This window comes from Trichosurus vulpecula, chromosome 9, assembly GCF_011100635.1.
Source record: "Trichosurus vulpecula isolate mTriVul1 chromosome 9, mTriVul1.pri, whole genome shotgun sequence".
NCBI lineage: Eukaryota > Metazoa > Chordata > Mammalia > Diprotodontia > Phalangeridae > Trichosurus > Trichosurus vulpecula.
The window spans coordinates 165,524,546-165,548,063 of NC_050581.1; the positions used below are offsets into that span (position 1 = coordinate 165,524,546).

The 23,518-nt window shown below is 36.4% G+C and overlaps 1 protein-coding gene across 2 annotated transcripts in view; it reads right to left on the reverse strand.

The window, feature by feature from the left end:
* Positions 1-23,518, reverse strand: part of CHL1 (cell adhesion molecule L1 like) — a 133,164-nt gene that overhangs the window by 66,896 nt on the left and 42,750 nt on the right. The window contains exons 5-9 of one of the 2 annotated variants that reach the window (XM_036738368.1): positions 22,723-22,893; positions 21,486-21,533; positions 19,058-19,178; positions 14,884-15,068; positions 6,856-6,987 (exon numbers count right to left, since the gene is read on the reverse strand). In XM_036738368.1, coding sequence (XP_036594263.1) covers positions 6,856-6,987; positions 14,884-15,068; positions 19,058-19,178; positions 21,486-21,533; positions 22,723-22,893 — 657 coding nt within the window. The remainder of the gene's footprint in view (positions 1-6,855; positions 6,988-14,883; positions 15,069-19,057; positions 19,179-21,485; positions 21,534-22,722; positions 22,894-23,518) is intronic. The other variant, XM_036738367.1, reaches the window with a different exon arrangement.

The following is a 23,518-nucleotide window of genomic DNA, read 5'->3' on the forward strand; positions in this document are numbered from 1 at the left end:
TTTGGTTGCACTGCTATTACCTGGTTCTTCCCCTCCTATATGTCCCTTATTTCTCCTCCTCGTATTTCTATGATTTTTATCTCATTCTCTTGTTTTTTAATATTTATTTACTTTCAGTTTTCAACATTCACTTCCATAAGTTTTAATTTTTTTTCTCCCCCTCCATCCCCAAGACAGCATGCAATCTGATATGGGCTGTACACATGCATTCTTATTTAACACATTTTCACATTAGTCATGTTGCAGAGAAGAATTATAATGAGTGGGGTAAACCATGAGAAGGAAAACAAAAGAGAAAAAGAGTCTGCTTCACTCTGCATTCTGACGCCACAGCTCCTTCTCTGGATGTGGATGGCATTTTCCATCATGAGTCCTTCGGAAAAGTTTTAGGTCCTTGCATTGCTGAGAAGGGCTAAGTTTATCAAAATCAGTCTTCATATACTGTGGCCATTACTGTGTACAATGTTCTTCTGGTCCTTCTCACTTGACTCAGCATCCCTTCATATAAGTCTTTCCAGGTTTTCTTGAAGTCCTCCTTCTCAACATTTCTTACAGCACAATAGTATTCCATTACATTCATATACCACAACTTGTTCAGCCGTTCCCCAAGTGATGGGCATCTACTTGATTTCCAGTTCTTGGCCACCACAAATAAACTGCTATGAATATTTTTATGCTTGTGGGTCCTTTTTCCTATTTTTATGATCTCTTCGGGACACAGCCCTAGAAGCAATATTGCTGGGTCAAAGGGGAAGCCCATTTTTATAGCCTTTTGGGGATAGCTCCAAATTGCACTCCAGAATGGTTAGATCACCTCACAGCTCCACCAACAATTAATTAGTGTCCCAACTTTCCCATATATTCTCCAACATTTATTGTTTTCCTATTTTGTCATGTTGCCCAATCTGATAAGTGTGATGTGGTACCTCAGAATTGTTTTGTTTGTATCTCTCTACTCGATAGTGATTAAGAGCATTTTTCATATAATTATAGATAGCTTTAATTTCTTCTTCTAAAAACTGGCTGTTCTTATCCTTCAATCATTTGTCAACTGGAGAATGACTTGTATTCTTGTGAATTTGACTCAGCTCCTTATAATTTTAGAAATGAGGCCTTTATTAGAGATGCTATTTGTAAAAATTCTTTCCTAGTTTTCTGCTTCCCTCCTAATCTTGGTTGCGTCTCATTCTCTTTTATTAGATTTTCATCCACACCACGCCCTCTAACTATGGGTGTCCTTCTCTTTTCAGGGTCCTCTTCTCTTTCAGTTTTATACCATATCCCTATGTGATCTCACCAATTCTCATGGTATCCATTATCGTTTTTATGAAGATCTTTCCCATATCCATATATCCTGTTCTATTGTCTCTCCATCATTATAGTCAACCATTTCCACCTGAATCTTGGATAACTTGGATTGGGTAGCCCACATGCATCTGAAACAAGTCATAATCCCTCACACCTCTTGTAAACTTTCCTATTACTTTTGTGGGCACTACCATCCTCCCAATCACACAGCCCTGCAAAAGGCAACACCATTCTTTAGTCCTTACTTTTATTTACATCAAATATTCACTGTGTCACATTTTATAATTCCTACTTTCAGAACCTCTCTTGTAAAGATCCTCCTCTTTCCACTCACATAATCACAATCCTAATTCAGTCCCTCATCACTTCTTGCTTGGACGACTGCAATAGTCCTCCATGTTTCAAGTCTCTGACCCTCCCAATCCATCCTCCATTCAGCTGCCAAGGTGATTTTCCCAAAGCACAGGTCTGATCATGTTAACTATTTGTTCAACAAGACCCGATCCTCCAGGATCAAAGACAAAGTCCTGTAATCTTGGTTCCTCCTTAATGTGTGTGCATAAATGTATATGTACACTATATACATGTGTATTATGGGTATATATGTGCATATATGCAAATGTGTATATCTATATGTGTTTAAACATATAGATATATTGTATATGTATACACAAATGTATATGAGTACATATAAACATATGCGTATGTGTATATTATATTTGTGTATAGTGTACATATATCTTAGTATAATGTGAGGGGCATATGTGCCTATATATGTGTGAATGTATATATACCAATGGATATATGGTGCATGTACATGTATTTTATAGAATTTAACCAGCTTTTCCAAGATAGACAAAAAGTATATAAGGAAGAATGTAAGTATATACACAATATATAGGAATATGTGTATGTGTATGTACACATACACAGATTTGTACATCTACATACACAAATATATAAATATATCTGTAGATATTTATATATATATATATATATATGTGTGTGTGTGTGTATATGTATGTGTATATATGCATGCATATGTAAACATATGCTTAGTTATTTGCATGCTGTCTCACCTTTCTTTATATTTCCAGAACTTAATAAAGTGCCTAGCACAGAGTGCTCCATGACTTTTTTTTTGACTGAACTGACTGAATGGAATAAAGGTTGTATCTGAGAGAAATAGGGACAAAATAAAGCTCAGTTAGAAGGGAAAGACAATGAGCTTTGCTTTGTTCCTGCTGAATATGGATGTCTCCAGAACATCATGTTTGAAATGTTCAGGAGGCAGTTGGTGATATTATCCTGAAGGTCAGCAGAGAGAACAGAGTTGGTTACATACAACTGTGAGTCATCTGTATAGATATGGAAGATAATTAATACAATGGGAGCTAAGAAGGTCACCAAAGGAAGATATTATAATTTTCATTACAATTATCTGTGTAAGACTTTATTTCCGTCTGCTAGATTTTAAGCCTCATGATGCAGGGAATATATATTATTAATATTTCTCTCCTTCCCAGTGTATAGCAAAAGGAATTCATAAACTAGGCAGTAGAAAAAAAATGTCAAATACATGAATGAATAAATGAGTGCTCCTTGAGGAGGATTTTCATTTTTTTTTCTTTGCATCCCCGATACCTAACATAGTGTCTTGCCATTGTCAATACTTAATAAGTACTTGTTGGAATGAATTGAATTAACCAGATTTCTTGCTTTTCTTCAATATCATTGTATTCCTATTTTTATATGTTTGTCCTTGCTGTTTCCCTTACCTCAAATGATGCCCCCCCCACCCAATCCATTATCTGCCTGTCCAAATGCTACCCATCCTTTGGGTCCCAGATAAAATTCTACTTCCCTTCAGTGGCTACTATTGCTTGTAGTAAATTTTAACTTTCTCTGAAATTTGAGAGCTTCTTATTTTGATATATAACTATTTAATGCATCTGAAGCACCAGGAAGACCAAGACTGTGAGTCTCATGCACTTTTTATGTATTGTTCTATACGTAGAACTTTTCTCAAGATGTGAAGGAGAGAAATAAACACACATACATATGTGTAGAGTTCCGTGCGTGCGTGGAAACATATATGTGTGTGTGTGTGTGTGTGTGTGTGTGTGTGTGTGTGTGTATATATATATATATATATAAACATATACATATACATATGTGTGTGTATACGCCGAATGTCTTAACATCTTGAGTCTGTCATTCTATCAGTTAAACATTCCATGTATAGAATTGCCTTAAATTTAAGTGGGGCTTGACTTATGACGAAAGGACAAACACACACGTATTCATGGAAACAGATCTGTTGAAAATGTCATTTCTAAACGTTCAATGAGCCTTAGGGATCATCACACAATTCTAGATTTAAAGTTAAAAGGTATCTTAAAGGACATTGAGCCCAACCTCCTTACTTTATAGATGAGGATCTAAGGCTCAGAGATAGTGCCCATTATCACACAGATATTCAGAATCTCAGGCATAACGTAAACCCAGGACATCCTGACTTCAAGCCTAGTTCTATGTACAGTACATCCCAGGGCCTCAAGACTTTATACATCCATGGATTCCTACTCTATTCTTCTACATAATTTATTTGACTGAGGACAGTGCATGTAGGCTGAAGAAATGAGTTTGAATCTCAGTCATGGTACTTACTATCCCCATGGCTTTGGGAAACTCATTTAACCTTTAAAGGTTCCAGATCCCTTTTTCATAAAATTTCTAAGGTTGGGGCAGCTAGGTGGCGCAGTGAGTAGAGCACCGGCCCTGGAGTCAGGAGTACCTGAGTTCAAATCCGGCCTCAGACACTTGACACATTTACTAGCTGTGTGACCTTGGGCAAGTCACTTAACCCCAATTGCCCTGCCTTCCCCCCTGCAAAAAAAAAAATTTCTAAGGTTCCTTCCAGCATTTAGGTTCAAGATCTTTGATGTTGTTAACATTATTTTTTCTAAATCATGAAAACATTGATGGATTCATTTATTCAAAAAGCATTCATTGAACTTCTATTATTTGCTGAGCATTTTCCAGGCACTGAGGGAATTACAAAGTTTAGATAAGCCTTCGGCCCTAATGGACCTTATAATCTAATACAAGAATAACAGTCAGAAACAGACAACTAGAATCAATTAATAAATCAATAGTTGCTATGTGGAAGCATTTATCAAGAAGGTGCTATGTGCCAAATGCTTGGAATAAAAAGCTAAAAATGAAGTTAATTTCTCCCCTAAAGGAATTTTCATTCAACAATATAAAATTTACAATTCATTGAAGGGATATCAGAGCAGTTGTAAAGCAAAGGACTTTTTACTATTTTTGGTAAAGTTCATCATAACGAAGGACCTATCAAGTTGCACATAAAAGGCAGTATTCACGTTAAGATTTAAAGATCAGGGACAAATTCAAGAAAGGACAACTTAAATCAATGTTTTGTTTTTCTTATTCAACACCTGTAGAAAGAGAACAAATCTCATGCTTTCCCTCTGAAATAATCTCCAGTTTACCTGATACATAGCCTGTTTGTACACAGCTGTTTATATGGTGTCGCGTCCCTTTGACTGTGAGCTCCATGAGAACACAGATTGGCTTTTTCCTTTGTGTATTTTTACCACAGTGCCTGGCACTTAATAAAGGCCAGATGACAGACTGCCTGACTGACAAATGTCCATCTGCATTTACAGAATTATATTCAATATACTTTGAAAGACCCATTGTTTCATCAACATAGGTTCTCCATCCATAATAATAATAATAATAATAATGATATTAATAATAATAATAATCTTCATAAATCACCATGGCTAAAACTGCGATGACCTGATGATCCATCTTCTTGTTCCACACTGCAACTGGGCAGGCTAGTCCTGACATACCAGCTACATAGTCCATCACTGATAATCCACAAATCCTTTACAATGTGGCAATCTCTTCCAGGGTATACACTCTACTTGTCTCAGTGTGATCTCCATATCACAATGAGGGTAAGCTCCTTGAGATCAGTGAATGTTTCATTGTTTGCATTTGCCCTCTAGCACTTAGTATCTGTAAGTACATGTTGATTGCTTGTTTGTTGGTTTGACTGACAAGCTTTGTGGAGAGAATAATTTATATACCTAAATATAAATTCTAAGCTTATATTTTTCCCCTGAGTAAAATAACTCCAACTGTTTTGTTTTTCCTCATTGGAATGGATCATTCTTTGTTCTATTCTAGATCTGCTTCTTCTTCTGTTTGCTTAATAAATACACATGAAGAATCAAAGTGAATAAGCATATACATCATCAAATATATACATCATTCAATTTTCATTTATGTACCACCACAATTCAGTTTTTTAAATGCTTATTCATCATTATGATCAGAGCATTGGTAATGGAAATGGTATGATATATAATAGAAATGAGACCAGGCCCTGCTATTCTGACCTTGTGACTTACCTTCAAGTTGTAGCTAGGAAAATACATAAATACTCACTATAGTAGAAAAAAATAAAACAGAAAAAAACACATTAAAGAGGTACAAAGTGCAATCTGTGGAAGGAACCATTAATAAACAATTTCTTCCCAAAACTATTAATAGTATTTGCTTTGGATCTTCAAACTTGGGTATGACTTTGACAGGTGGAGATGAAACAGGACACTCCAGGTACAGGAATCAGTATAGGGAAAAGCAAAAAGGCTTGAAGGCTTAGAATATTTACAAGGAATCATAAGCAGTCAAGCTTGACTGGTGTATAAGTTCAGAAAGAACAGAGGCTCAAACTCACAGCCTTAGAACCAAGTATGGGGAACCTCAAATAGTTTGAATTACAATTAGGAAATATTTAACAAAATAAATGAAAAGACAATAAAACATAGATAACATTAATTTGTGGTTTTCTTAGTTAATCCATGTCTAAGAGATCTGTTTCAATTTGGGTCTACTGCCACGGATGAAAAGGAATGATGTAAGCTAAAGTTGGCACAGTGAGCTTAGAGGCAGGCTGTGAAAGGTCTTGAATGCCAACCTAAAGAGTTTGTGTATTTCAATTGGTGAACAAGAGAAGGCCATTAAGGAGCTATTATACCAGATATGTTATTTACCTGGCCATGGTTTAAAGGATAGGTTTCATATGAAAGTGATTAATGGAGGCACTGATACTGAGGACATTCCAACAGCCCAGGCTGGGTGGTAAAGAAGGCCAGAGTTAGGCTACTGGCAATTGAAGTAGACAGAATGCACAAAGCAAGAGACGCTTCAATGTAGAAACAACAGGATCTAATAAAAATCAATGCAAATACTGCATTCTTTGAACCTTGGTCAACAGGGAAAATGGTATCATCAAGAGTGATAGCAAAGTCAGAGGCTGGAGGCTATATTATAGAGAATCAATTACTTCACTCTAGAATAGGAAACTTCAGAATAGAGAAACCTGGTCTATTCTTGAAATCAGATGTATTTATCTGGCTAAACACATTTACTGAGCTCAGTTCATCCCACTAAGCTGTCAGCTTCAAGGATTGTTAATAGGCAAGAGAATCCAATAGCACTTACGATCAACAGGTAAGCCATTGATTTTCCACTCTATTTCAGGGGTGGGTTCTCCCTCAGCTTCACATAGCAGGATCACACTGCTCCCAATGCTGTACACAGCACTTTCAGGTTTCTTTGTCCAGCGAGGAGGTTCTGGTAATAAAATAAATCACACCAAGAAAACAAGTTAAAAATGTCATATATTGCCAAGGCTGGGAATCCCAATATCATCCAGCAGATGGCAGACTCCATCAAGTATTTCCTAGCAGATTTTTTTTTTCCTTTTCCCAATAACATTATGTAGGAGTGGTAAGCTGAAATATGACTTACTAAAGAAACATTTTATCATTTTTGTGATCATTAAGTAGAATAAAAATAACTTACTAAAAATACATAAATATGGTCATTTTGCTTAGTTCCAGAAATACCTTTCCTCAGCAGCAGAGAGTTGGAGGTGAAATAGCCAGATGGCATACTGATTTAGTGCTACTGTATGGTTCTGGAAGTCTGACAAACAGGACACATGTTTCAAGATTTGTGTTTTCAGAAAAGCCTTCTAAATAGCAAAACACTTAAAAATATAGTAAGATTGAAAAGGCTTTCTTGTAAATCTTCTACAATTTACAAATCATTTTTCTGAAATACAGCTGTTTGTTTTGGGGGTTTTGTTGTTGTTGCTGGTTTTTGTTTTTTTTTTTGCAAATCACTCTGTCATATGGATAGATAGCTGGCCACTAAGCCAGGATGAGATGGGTTCAAGTCCCTCCTCTGACTCAAATTTTCTGTGTGGCCTGAGACAAAACAGGCAACTGCTAAGGGTGCTAGTGACCCTCTAAGACTGAACATTTCACAGAAGGTGCCAGAATTCATCGGTAGAGAAAATCCTTATCTAGAAGTTCTCTATACCAAGGAAATCACAGGTGCAGTTCCTATCTATACACTAGAATTAGGTAATATAATGCTTTTAGATCTTGATATGAATCAAAATGAAACTTCTTTTCTTTCATTGCCAATAGCATTATCATACTTTGTAACCGTGAATCTGAGTCAGGGATAAAAAAGGAGTTAGATTAAAGTGTGGATGATTTAGTTTTATTCGAAAATTGCATAATTTCTGAATACCTCTTCCCCTTACCCCATGCATTAATGGATGGCCATTTCCCATGAAACTGAGCTTTTATTGTACAAGAAAAGTCACTAGGAGTGGAGTTTAAGAAGAAACAATGAAGAAAAAATTGTTTACACAAGAAAAAGGGAAAGTGACAGAAATGTCACATGAGGTATGGCTATACAAACAACCCTGGAAAATTCAAGTGTGAGCAAGAAAGCTCATTTCATAATTGTCTCCTTGGGTGTGGGTATGATGTTTTAATTATTCACCTTCCAGTTGAAAAGAGCTATGTTTTTGTAAATGTGCATTCAAAGACTGTACTTTGGCAAACTATAAAATGGCTAACATAGAATGTTCCTAACTCCTAAAGGCATTTTGCATTCAACATTGCTCTTACCAGTCTCACATCTGAGTTCAATGAAAAATGTCTTTTTACTTGATTTCAGTATTTTTCCAAATAATAACATTCCATTAAATGTCAATAAATGATTAATTCAAGCAATGTATAAAACTTTTACTATTCAGAATGTAGGACTCACTAAAACCTAATGCTTCCAGGAGATGGCAGGCTAAATTGGTCTTATTACAACACATGCTACGAAATGGGTAACAGAGATACAATACAAGCCAACATATATTTCAAGGTACCTTCATCAAGATGAGGTCATTCCCATCCCTATTCCATTCCATCTGGTATTTCCAGTTCTCTATCATTATCTGCTTTAGGACAGCACAATTATCAAATTCTTAGAACTGAAAGAAACTGTAAATCTCATAAAAACTAACCCTTTCATTTTATACACAAGGAAACCAGAGAAATGAAAATCTTGACCATATTCTTTACACACAGAGAGGGGCAGAGCTGAAGCAGAGTTCAGATTTTCAGATACATGAGCAAATATTTGTCCACTTCACCCAACAGGCAAAGATATGTCAGAAACATAAGATTTATGGGCTCATATGCCTAGAGATGGAAGAGATGTTAGAAGTCATAGAGATTCACTGCCTCATTTTACAGATAAGGTAACTGAGAGGTCAAGTATCCTGCCCAGCTGGGTCACACAGCTAACTTATTCTTATCTATCTCACTGCAGGGTATACAGAAAGTAATTTTGAAATTACCATAATAGAAACACACCAGAAAAAATTATATTTTTTCTCTATTTTTTATCCTACTGTTCTCCATTTTTAACATTTACATGTGTTGAGTGAACCGTATTTATTTTTTCTCTTTCCATCTCTTCATCCATGGTTATCTTCTCTGCTTATGCTACATAATGTACAAACACACACACATATAGACACACAAATACATATATGTGCAGATAAATATAGATGTATAACTGTTACTGCCTCTGTATATATGTATATGTATGCATATATGGATATTACTATTTTTTATCTTCATTTTGTCTTAATTTTTGAGACAATTCTGTGTCCAAAGTGACACAACATAACAGTAATGTTGTCAGTGAAAGAAAAAATATGTTTCATTCTGACCCAGATCAATATATAATTACATTATATTACCCAGTGTTTGCATAATGATAGGGAATAGAACTGTGATTGCATTGGCATAGAGAACTCCTACATGAGGATATTCTCTATCAGTGAAGACTAGCAACTTCTGAGAAATGTTCAATCTTAGAGAGTTGTCTAGTACCCTTAGAAGTTAAGTGATTTGTCCAGGATCACACAGACAATATGTGTTCAAGGTGGGTCTTGAACCCAGTTCTTCTTAGCTCAGGGGCCAGCTCTTTACTAATTGCAGGGTGTTTTGCAAAAGACACCTCGTTCTTTCCGACAAAAAGATTTACTAAGTTAAATAAAATATATAATGTCTGATTCCACTGATTAAGGAAAGTTCATTTTTTTCAATATACCAGAGTACTATATTGGAAAGAGGAAGGAAGAAGGGATGAGAGGGGGTGATTGAGGGAAATGTAGGCCTAGAGGCCTTATCTAGGTGGCAGTTAGTTTGTGTCATGAAAAAAGCATAAAGCATGGAGTCAAGAAGACCTAAATTCAAATCTGGCCTCTGATATGGCCTAGCTCTACGACCCCAGTCATTTAACTGCTGTGCCTCCGTTTCTTCATCTGTAAAATAATGATAGCAGCATCTACCTCAAACAAGGTTGTTATATGGATCAAGTAAGCTTACATATATAAAGAATTTGCAGACCATTGTGGTGGTGGTGGTGGTGGTGGTGGTGACAGTAATAGCATGGAAGGCAAAAGCTACTCTCTAGGACACATATAAATGCATCCTGTTTCCAATGGCAACCCATTCTATGTGTACTTTGTTAAGGAAAACCCTCATTTTCTTCACACTGTTTGCTCCAGGGTTGCCATTTCCCATATCTGATCATGTCATCTCCTACTCAATAAACTCCAGTGGCTCTTTATTGCCTCCAGCAACAAATACAAAATGTTCTGTTTGACATTCAAAGCCCTTTGTAACTTAGTTCCCTCCTATCTTTTTTGTCTTCTTAGACATTATTGCCCATCATGTACTCTTTCATCCAGTGATGCTGGCCTACTGGCTATTCCAAGAACAAAATACTCCATCTCTCACCCACAAGTATTTTCTCTGGCTGTCCTCCGTACCTGGAACACTCTCCCTCCCCCATTCTAACTTCTAACCCCCCTGCCTTCCTTTAAGTCTCAGATTAAATGCCACATTCTATTTGGAAGAATTCCCTAATCCCTCTTAATCCTAGTGCCTTCCCTCTTTTATTTCCTATTTATCTTGTATTTAGCTTATTTTGTACATATTAGTTTACATGTTGGCTCCCCTGTTAGAAGGGTTTATCGTTTTAGTTCTTTTTGCATTCCTGGTGCTTACCACAGTGCCTGGCACACTTAGTAAATGTTTACCTATTGATTGATTATCAGCACCAGATTCCCCCAAAATTGTGGTTAAGAAAGTAGTGCTCTTCCTAACTATTTCCACTTCTATAATTGAGGAGCTGATCACAGTGGAAACCACTAGTTGGGCAGACAAATTGTGATAAAAGATGGTGCCAAGAATCTTGTAAGTTACTTGAACGAAACTGAAGAAACACATTCACTACCATTTTTCCTGAAAAGCTTACAACTGGAGTACCAGAAAGTGAAGAAAATGGCATTCCGTCTCTGTACTCCCCCCACCAAAAGTTGTCACCTTACCCCATATTCTCAATAGCTCCCCATTAATATTTGGATCCTAATTTTTTAGGACAAACTCATTTCAGCAGAATTATACAAAATAATGAAATTAATGGGTATGTATATGTTTTATCTTAATGCTTGAGGCTTGAGTGTGGCAAATTGTAAGGCTTACAGACATAAGATCAATGTAGTGGAACTTGATGAACTTCCAACTTGCACATTTTTCAGATGAGGAAACAAATTTAGTTATGAGCGACAAAGAGCTTTTAAAAAAGAAAAGGAAATATTTTTTCTTGTTTGATGAGGGGCATTTAACTTCATGGTGTATGGGGTTTTTTTGTTTGTTTTTTGGAGGTGTGGGAGAGTTGAAGAAGGTTGGAATGATATAATGCTACTTTCCGACTGGCCTGGGAGGTATAATTATGTATCAATTCCACAGTTATTCCATTCATTTCTTCTGGTATCGTGGACTTCTTCCTCATGGCTGCTCTGCACCTTTTACCCGATCTCCCATCAGGGGAAAATCTCCCTTCATGCCCCTCTAGGGCAGTTGTTATACCCATAAAACCCCACAATATTCCTTTAGATAAAGTTCAACCATTTGTACTCAGAAACTCGGTTCTCACTTTCTTTGAGGTGAACTACTTCTTGTCAGGTTATGATTAATTTCTCCCTCTAAGTATCATGTCAATAGAAATAATACATATAGTATTATCCCACCCCCTTGACGCTTCCACAAAGTGCCAGAAAATATTTTTTATATCTTTAATGAAAATGCCCTGACATTTTGCTTACAACTACTATAGAACCGCAAACATTTTACATTTTCATGTAGCTGTAAAATTCTGGGCAGAGGATTAGATTTATTCTTGCATTCATGCATTCATTCATTCATTCAGTTATTTTGTCCAAAAGAAAAAAGCAATAAACTACAAGATATCCTAACACAACAGGTATCTTTGTAAAGTCACAAAGGATGATAAGAAAATGGACTTGGTGGTCAAGTCCCATTGGCATTTTGCTATGTAGTTAATCTTCATTCTTATTCTGAGGGTATGGGCAGGGAAAGAATAGGATCAGAAAGATAGAAGACATCCATCAAAAGTGAGTACATCCCTCTGCTCCCCCCCATATGATTAATGGGAGCATTTATTGATTTCAGACCTTAGAAAAAAGGAAGTCTTTAGATTCTGGCTAGCTTTCACTTGGATTTGTGAAGCAGAGCTCCTGATACTTGGAACCAAGGGACACCTATAGTAGTTTTTCTTTGGCGAGAAAGATTTAATGATTCTCATAAAAACTCTATTTACATCTCAATAGAGGTAATAGATGTTTTATGAATAGTGAAGATAATTTGTTCAAGGAGCTTATGGGAACATAGAATCCTATGGTCAACACTTTGAATTCCTTAATTAATTTAGCATTCAAGATATGTTCTTTCTTTTTCTTTTTTTCTCAGTAACTCCTGCAATTCCTTTGAAAACTTCAATTTTACAGTCAAGAAAACCATGGCCAGATTGTTAAAATATTCAGCTACTGTAGCACAGTTCCAGACCATCTGGAAGGATTCCTAATAGTCAGCAACTTGGAGGATCATAGCAGTGAACAATTATCCATGTCTGGAATTTATGTGTGCATGGATATATAAGCAAGAGAAAATATTCATTTTGTACAGAGTATTACAGTCCGGCAATATGATTGTCCATTAGAGAATCCTAGAAGCTACGGAGGGAATACTAATGCAAAGACTTCTTAAGCCTCTCCCTGTGGATTTCTTTCTGAAGGTGAGTATGAGTTAAGACAAGAATAAGTAGCTATTAGCAGACAGTAATTTGGGGGTTGAGTGTGTTTACCCTGATGTGCATGACTTTGTTGCTCTTGTGCCAAAGAAAACTGATGCTCCTAGGTCTGGTTTTCACCCTGTCTATAGCACTTTGTCTGAGGATAAACACTAGGTTATAACATCAAAATAGCATTTGTCTTGGAAACTACACCTTGTAGAAAGTCAAAATGCCTTTCATATTTTAAATTATAAATGCAATTTGCCTTTTTACCTTAATAAACTCAAAATATTGGGTCAATCCAAATAGTTAAATTAGATTGGCTTCTTTAAAAATTGTATTCTATTAGGGACTACATGTGAGACCCCAAGCAACTGTTTCCTAGCTGAATACAACTATTCCTTTCAATAGCTTCGCCTACACACCAAATATATACATACATACATACATACATACATATATACATACATACATACATACATACATATATATATATATATATATATATATATATATATATATATATATATACATATATATATTTATGTGAGGCCACTATCAAAATGACAATTCTTTTGTGGTTAACAAAATCAGGTATAGCAAAACCATTACTAACTTAAATTATAAGGTTGAGCAATCTTCAAAATAACAGTCACAAGATGATTAGTGAAGCTTTATTTTTGCTGTGCAGACAGTCAAAATGCCTAAATGACTTCCACACCTGAAGTGATGGCACTAATGGATAATTCTTCATTATAAATTTAACCAAATTTAACTAAGCATATATTCACCAAAAGAAAATAAATGTAAAAATTATTTCTTTTTCATTTTGTGTTAACTTTTTCAACCCCAAAATATATGTCAGTCAACCTAGTTCTATTAGGATCTGACTAGCATAGTAAATGGCACTGAGAACTCTTCTTGTGCTGATTACGATATGATGTTGTATCATTTGTTTTCTGTGTTTGATTTGTTTCATTTCTGCATTTCTCTTTGTGATACTTACTTCAAAGAGAAGAAGAAAAAGAAGCAGGAATATCATGAGCAAGTGACATGTTCTCAGTGTCTCAGTTTCCACATCTGGAAGAGGAGTTTGGACTGCAAGGCCTTTATGACCCTTTCTAGCTCTAAATTTATTATTCTATGATCATATGACTCATGCTTCCACATATTGTCTAAGTCTCTAAACATTAAGAAAATCAAAGGTATAAAAGAATAGAAAGAAAACAAATAAATGGATGAATGATTTTATGAATGAATGAAAAAAATAAATCTACTTTCTAAATGTCTCTAGGTGTATCAGGCCATTGAAACACATTACCCTTTCTTAAAAATTTAGTGCTCAAAAGGGCTGCAGGACCATGAGGTCCAATGCCTTCATAGGAGATCTATAAGTGACTTACCCAAGGCAAACAATAAGCTAGTCCCACAGCTGACACAAGAACAAAACTCATCAAGTTGTTTGTGAAGATTATAGGATTTGGTCCAGTCTTTGAGTCCATAACAGGGGAAGTATATTCTCATTATGCAAATGTTAAAAGGCATTCTGTGGAATGACCACACCACAGCCCTATCCTAGCCCAAACCTTAAACCTTGTGGTAGGGAGGAATTTAATGAAAATTTTAATACAAACTTTTTTTGTAGGGTGGTGGGGGGATAGGTTAACTTTTAGAAACGGAGATATGAGGTAAAATCTAGTGATATGATGGTTCTGCTTAATTTATTTTTTATATTTAATTTCCTACACCATGCATACCTAATTATATATGCGTACATGCATGCATGTACATATGCATGTGGTATGTGACATATGCGTGTGTATTACATACTTATATGCACATTCTTATGCATATACATGTAGGTATTGATATGCAGGGTGTTCAAAAATCTCAGGGAAGATTTGACCTATTAAAGCTCAAATTACTTTTGGAAGACCCTATACACATACCATTGGCACATACACACAATATACAAACATAAGAAATTATTTGAAATGGAAATAGTACCTTCTACAGTGACTCGGAATTCATGTGTGGCAGTCCCTTTGTAATTCTTGGCCATGCAGCGGTAATGTCCTTTATCTATGTGAGTGACCTGTTCAATCTTCAAAGTCTTTCCAAAATTTTCTCGTTCTTCTCTTCCCTTGGGCAAATCTTCACCCACCTTCATCCAAGTGATCTGTGGAGTGGGCCTAGAAAATTACAAAACAAGGTGATGAATAATGGCAAGGAAAAACTCCCACCATATTTCCTATGATTATGGCCAATGGGAGAGCTTCTATACTCTATACTCACTTTGACTCTTCACAAATGAATACAGAAACACAATGGCGAAAGAGTGCCAAGATATTCTGAATTTCTATAATTTTGCTGAGACATTCTCCATATAATCTGTAAGATTAAGAACTATGTAGCATTATTCTCCTAAATTCTTGATTCCCCTTTTCTAGAGCCCTGTATACTTGAGAGTATAAAATAAGTTGTACTCAATGATCTCAGGGTCATTTTAGTAAATACCAACAATATTTAATTTTGTTTTGTAAATTTCTTTTTCTTTAAAATGAATAAGTACAGGATCCTAGAAAATATTACCTTTTAACTGGATCTATGCCTGTGGGAAATTTTGTGGTTTCACTGATGTTACTAAATTGACTACAAAATAATACTTTGATTTTTCTCAAAAAGAAAAATAAACTAACAACCACTAAATAAAATCAATTTCTTAAACTGCCTATTAATAAGCATTTGGTAAAACTGCTTTGTATGGTAAATTTAGCCTGAATTATGAGAAGATGACTCAGATTATACTTAATCTACATCCTAGGGTCTCCTGACCAACAGCCAAAATTTTGTTCCACAAATTTCGCCATGTACCTTGCCTTTTATGTAAGGCCAGTGCCTCAGCTGTGCCTTATAATCACTTCTCTTGTGATTGGACCATTTCGATAAACTGCACCCGGCAAGAATAGTTTTCACAATTTTACCTGTTTGCTTCCCATACTGGTTCACTCTGTAGGGGGTCAGTAGCAAAATAAGGCACAACCAAGTATAATAAAAATGCTAACAAGTCTTGCGGTAACAACACAATGGTAGAAAACCCAAGCCAGGGATGAAAATCCTGTGGCCTTGAGCCATATGTGGCCTTCTAGGTCCTTGGGTGCAGCATTTTGCCTGAGTCCAAGTTTTACAGAACAAATCCTTAAATAGTCCATAAGATGTACCATCAGTAGCTTCTTCTGCTTGTCTCAGCTCTCCCAGGAGTCATGAAAATGCCCCAGGTGATCTTCTCCCACACTGCCCATAACAGCATCTACAAACTGCCAGGTGGCACTACTGTACCCCCAGCTATCTACCACCGCCTTACATCATCAAAACAGCTATCTTCTATTTATCCAGGATTGTGGGACTGAGAACACTCTGCAAGCAAAAGTAATGTAGTAAGATTCCCAACAGGCTGCTGGGGAAGAACATTATCTGCTGGTTTCCTGAGCACACCACCTAACAGGATGTATATATACCCCAAGTCTCTAAACTGCTTACTTTTCATTCCTTCTGTTGGTGTGGCAATATGCCAAATCACAATCTGTTCTAAGCTTCAGGTATACACAAACACACACATATTTTACTGTACATTTTCTTACAGTACAACTATCCCCCCTTTCTTGCTTTTCCTTATATAAATCCTTCAGTCCTTCCTAAACCTAGCATACTCTAATATCAAAAGGGTTAGCATGAAAATAGAAAATGGCTATTGAGGAATATTATATCACCTGAATTCAGTTTACCTAGGAACATGTCTATGAGTCAAAAGCATTTCCAGGTCCTTTGGATTTTTTGTGTCATATTATTATGACCGTTATTGTTTTTGATGGCCTGGTATATGTTAAGTGGATAGAGGGAGCACAGCTGGTGTCCAAGGGTGACCTTGCCTTTATAGCTGAAATTGTTCATTCAAGCACATGAATCTTAGATTTCCAGGCTTAATGTGGCTCTTTGTTCAGCTCTTTCACCTATTTCATTCTCTTCTTTGTTTCTTCATTATATTATATTATCTTTCTTTTTCTTATCCTTAGTTATAGTCTTATCATCCCCAGGCATAAAACTGTTTTGACCATTTACAAAGAGCTTAACACATTACAGAATTATATGCCTTTCCCTCCACTCATGCCAAGGTTATGGATGAAATCCTTATGTGAATAAGTTGAGTTTTTCCAAACACCCCCTTCCCCTCCCTCACGAATACACAGCTCAATTCCATAGCTTAGCCCTGACAGCCATGGCGAATTTTTTTCCTCTCACAGAGAATGCAATATTCTTAGAGACAGACAGCACTTCAGAGGTCACCTAGTCCAAATGGCATCTCAATAGGAGTTCCCTGTACAACATCCCCAACAAGTAGTGATTCAGTCTCTGCCAGAAGAGGTTCTGTAAGTCAGAATTGACTCTGTCTCAGGGTAGTCAATTCTACAAAGAGGAAACTTCAGGCTGTTGGGAAGCTTTTACAACACCAAGCTTAAATTTGTGTCAGTACACCTAACTCCTGCTGTTCCTTGTTTTGTCCTCTATGGTCAAGCAGCATGAATCTCATACTCTTTAATTTGGTGAACTTTAAAATATTCGAAAACAGCTGTCCTGCCACCCCCAAGTTTTATTTTCTTATGGCCAAATATCCAAAGATCCTTCTCCTGATATGTATGTTCTCTCATCATTCTGGTTACACTGGTCAGAGGTGCTCTGGTTTATCAATACACTTTGAAAAATATGGCTTCCATAATTAAATATACTACTTCAGATTGGGTTTGATTATGGCCAAATACAGAGAAAGCATTATTTCTCTCATTCTGCATGCTATCCCTCTGTAAATGCTTCCTACAACTCCATTACACACCATAGTTCCATCATGAGCTTCCAACTGTGGTTTGTTAGTTGTCCATCTACACTTCTTTGTCAAGCAGTGATAATGTACTTTATCTTTGTGAATGACGGCAACCATGTTATATTTGTATCACTGACATTATGTTTATGCCTATGGACTTTCTCGTTATTACATTCGACTTAGGTCTGAAACCTCAAAATCAATCCCAAAATCAATCCTCCATCACACCTAATATCTAATAAGTTGTCAGGTACTATTGATTCAACCTACAAAATATGTCTTCAAAATTGTCCCTTTCCCTCCACTCATACCATTTTGTTGTTCAGTCATTTCAGCCTGGCTCTTCATAATCCCATTTTGGGTTTTCTTGACAAAGACACTGGAGTGGTTTGGCATTTTCTTCTTCAGTTTATTTTGCAGATGCAGAAACTGAGGCAAACAAATGTAAGTGACTTGCCCAATGCCATATAGAGCCAGTAAATGTCTGAGTCCACATTAGAACTCAGGTCTTCCTGAATCCAGCATTCTATCTGTCATGCCACTTAGCTGCCCCAACTTATACAACTAAAACCCAGTTTAGATAACCACCAATTCTTTCCTGGAATGTAGTAGCAATTTACTAATTTGTTTCCCTGACTCTATTATCTCCTCTCTTCAACTTGTTCTTTACCCAACTGTCAAAATATTCTTCCTAATGTGTAGATCTGCCCATGTTCCTTTATCATCAAAAACTTGCTATGTCATCTTCCCCTTCTTCCATCAGGCACACAGTGACTCTTACCACAACTGAAAGTCTATCTCCTTGAGAGGGTTTCATAACTTTCTCGTGTGTATGGACCTCTTTGACAGTTGGTGAAACCTATGGACCCTTTCTCAAAATAATGCTTTTAAAAGAAGAAAATAAAATAGATAGGATTATAACATAAAACCATCACTTATCAAAACATAAAACTCACATATACACAGTCAGAAACTCAGATTAAGAACCCATGGGCTAGCAATACCATAGCTATCCCCTACCCTAATTCTATCATATACCAAAAAGAGAGAATCAAGAACTAACCTCCATTCTAGCCTATCGACTGAATTCATAGTAAGGCATATACAAGCACACACACACACACACACACACACACACACACACACACACACACATAAACTTCAACTTCAAATATACACATGAATACAAATACATGTAAAATGCAATTGAAGTTTAAATGCTTTTTCCAGTTACATTTTGATTTCATGTATTCCCCTTTACAGAGCCTGACTCGACAAGATTATGAAACGTGTCCAATTACTCACAAGCCTTCAGCAAAACACTCCAACAGCAGTGTCCCCCCTTTGATGATGGTGACTGAAGAATGACTGCCAGAAGTTTCAGGAGGCAAAAGCATTCTGGGTTCTCTTTGCTTGATTGAATTTGCTGTTGAAATGGAAAAGAAAGCTTGAGTCCTTTTCAACTGAGAAAGCGATATTTCTGGAGCATTTAAAGTCTTCCTTTAATACACTCCACTGACTTAAATAATTACATCTATTTTCCCATGAACACTTATTTTCACACCTACATGTAACACGGGTCAGGTCAAATAATTGGGGACGATATCATGAGCTAAAGATGTTGCTATTCTGCTACATAATTAAACATTATCTAAGGTCGAAGAATTTTGTGTAGTCATTACTACCTAGAAACAACTAGGTCAGTTTATGGCATCACTGTTTACTCTATATTTCACCAAAATTGTACATACATACACACACTGCATTCAGTCACCTATACTCTGAACTCTCTCCCTCTCTCTCTCTGTTTCTCTCTCTCTTTCTCTCTCTCTCTCTCTGTTTCTCTCTCTCTCTCTCTCTCTCTCTCTTTCTCTCCCTCTCTCTCTCTCTCTCTCTCTCTCTCTCTCTCTCTCTCTCTCTCTCTCTCTTTCTCTCTCTCTCTCTCTCCCTCTCTATCTCTCTATGTGTCTCTTTCTCTGTCTCTCTCTCTGTGTCTCTGTCTCCATCCCTCTTTTTCCCTGAATGTACACAAGCACAATATAGTTATGTACATGTACGCATACACGGATGAATGCAGTATGTATAATAAGTATACACACACACACACACACACACATATATATATATGTATATACACCTCTATATCTCTATTTATCCATCTATCTATCTATCTATCTATCTATACACATATAATTATACAGGGAACCATAGTTTCCCTTTTCTGTGTAGAGTGCCTCTTTTCATACTTAAGGTGCAAGACTAAGAGGGATCAATGTTCCTTTAGTTCTGATTTTACAGATGAATAAGAATTTCAAGTTGTAGTCCTGATAATTAGATATATATATATATATGTTTATGAATTTATATATGTATGTAGGTATATGTGCATATGTATATATGTATATGTGTATACACACACACGCACACACACATAAATATAAAAAAGCTGGGGAAAATAATATCTAGCAAATATATCCTTTGACTGTTTTCTCTTTTATCGAATGTAATTCCTTTATACTTTTGATCTGAACAGAGTTTCTTTGTCACTTCCCTCTTCTCTTAAATTACACTTCATCTCCAGGCTTCCTTCCTGAATCCAGACTTTCTCTAAAACACCTCTTCAAGCTCACCCCACCCCGCACTTTACACATTAGAAGTAGTCTCTCCTTCTCTTGACTGGTTCCTCACAGATCCTCCACTTTAAGGAAGGCACCCAAGCCACCTACGTCTTCATTTCTCTCCAGGTCCCACTCCTAACCGACCTGGAGTTTTTCATCTCTGATGTTCCCTGACCAGGTACCCCTCCAGACTCCCTGTTTCTTGGCTTCATTTTCAGTTTTGTCTTTCCCTATTAGAAGGTCATTCTTTGAGGACAGGGACTATTTCTTTTTCTGCTTGTATTTGAATTTACAGCACTTAGGACAAGGCATGAACATAATAAGTGCTTGATGAACACTCATTGACTAGAGAAATAATTTTGCCACAGATAATACCAAGGCATTCCCCTTCTTCACCTACCTTTTGATGTCTCTTATAATGTAATGATAACACTGAAAGGAGCTTATAAATGCCATTAGATTACAAAATTTGGTTTGTCCCGCAAAACTTGCATTGGCCTCACTCAGATTTCTCTGAGCTACCGATCTCCACTGCTGTCTGTCTTTGCTTCTACCTGCCTCTGTCCATAGCACAGAAAATAGGCCTGCTATAGCAAATACTTTCAAAATATCTCAACAAATACACTTTCCCATGAATAACAATTTATATTTCTATAGTCCTACTCTTGATTCTTATTACCCCTGATTTTATTTTTAGGGCCTAGACAAGAAAATCAATTCTTATTTTCGTAGTTGGATCAAACCATTCTTGCACTTATTTTTGTCTACTGAAAACGATTTGTTATACATTCATATATATGTATGTACATGTGTGTTTGTTTGATGCAATATTTTTTCTTAGATAGCCAGCCAAGGTTATATGGGAACCCTCCTTTTCTAAGCCCATAACATGGAAAATTGTTGGAATCAATGGCTTATACTTCATTTGGGGAAAAATTTCTACATAAATGTTGTCATTTGGGGAACTTTTCCTTCAGAATCAAAAATGGAGTATTATGAAGCTCACAAGACAATTAATTTAGTGAACTAGAAATGAGAATTCTAAATATAACTAGGAAGAATGGGAAAATGGGGAAAAATTAAATGACAGCTAACTACATGTATGTTCAACTTACCCTTAGTAATATTCTGTCTGTGTGAACTCGAATCATTAGCATGCTTTACTGAAATAAACAAAATGGAAACCAAATGCAAACATAACTGATATAGATGACAATAACATAACATAACATAACATAACATAACATAACATAACATAACATAACATAGAAAGCCATTCCCCACCCCCCTAAAAGCAATGAAAGAATATCTAAAGGGATAGGACCTTGACTTGTGATTTGATTGGTCTAGCGAACTCCCAAATGAAGGGACTCTCTCTTTCAGTGCAGGTCAGTACCTTCTTTGAAAATTCATAGTCTTAAGAGAGTTTTCTCAAACACATAAAGGTTAAATGACTTGCTCAGCATCACACACCAAGTATGTGCCAGAGCCAGGACCTGAAGCAGTCTTTCTCAGTTTCATGAGCAGCTTTTCATGGCCTACACTACACTGCCTTTCAAGGATTAATATTGCATCTGAATATAATGCTGTTGGTGTCCACATTGGGGGGTCCAAACTTCTGATGGAAGTATTACATAGAGCTTCTTCTGATCCAAGGCAGACCCACCTTAGTGAGAATCTCTCCCTACAGCAGAACATACATTTTCGAGATTCCAGCAGATTTTCATATCAAGAAAATAAAATCACGATGTTAATTGACTCAAACAATCAATGAATAAGAACCAAAAACTATTACTCAAATTTCATGTTACTTGGAATCATTCACGTAATTGTTTTTCCTCTTTCTTCTCCTATTAGCTACATTTTGGGAATGTTGGAGTTCATATTAGCATCTTTAGCAAAAAAATAGGCAATAGAAAGGAGAAGGGTAATATTATTGGGGTGGGGGGAATGGGCCAATGTTATTCTCCTCCAACTCTTGCCTTTTTTTGTGGATTTTTACTCACGGTGAACTTTCTGACCAAGATTAGACCCAAATTAGTACATAGAAAATTTTTGAAATCCTTGGAATCTTAGCTTGTACCTTGCCCACTGAAAAACACTCCATTCTGTATTTCTCCAAGTAAATACAGTTGTTCAAAGAATTTTTTTCTGACTACAAGAAACAGAAAAATTAAGACCCTACAGCTGCAGACACTTCTTCAATCTGAATGAAGTCTCTAGAGTTGAACAAAGAATGGAGAGGAACATCAACCAACATTCATCTATGTCAAACAAAATGTTATTAGGGAACATGGAAGATATTCGCATCAAACATCACTCAGAATGAAAATGCAAACTATGTAAACTTACAACTGTTCACTGTCAGTTTCATTGGCATTTTCTGTACAATAGTTCGCAATCTTGGAAAGGCTGCAAAACAGCAATAATCACTGCGACTGTCATTTTCTTCCACATTTGCGAAGTACAGATCTCCCTTCTGGCTCATGTACACTCTTTCATCCTGTGGGATGTGCTGCAAATCTGTAAAGAACAATACTCAAATTAGTGAATAAAGCCTATATTTAGTCTTCTTACCCTGTTTACCGACACCAATTCAATAATGTTCAGTTCTGAAAAGGTATCTCCACCTTTCAGCCTCACTCCTTTCCTCTTCCTCTTTCCTTCCTCAGACTCTGTCGTATCTTCCCATCTGCAAACTGATTCATTTTCATCACTATTGTCAGCACCTAGCACTGTGTCTAGCAGGTATTAGAGCCTTAATAAATGATTGTTAAGTTGAACTAACTAGATTAAAATGAATTTGTTGTATTGGGCATGTGGAGAAGAGACAAAACAGGCATTTTTTTTCCCTTCTCATCAAGACTCTATCAGAGCCTAATCACAACAATCACAATGACAGACACACACTTAGCCAATCCCTACCACCTGCCATCATAAGAAAAGAATTTGCTTGTTTAGAACTTTATGCAAATATCAGCTAATCTTAAATAGCATTGGTTAAGCCCCTGTATTCTTGATGCTTCATTAAAAATATGAACTAAAGATACAGTCTAGAATATAGGGTGGAAAAGAATGCAATAGTTCAATTTCTAAATTTGTGCATATTTTGTTTTATTTCTGCAAATCAAATGTGACATGACATGCA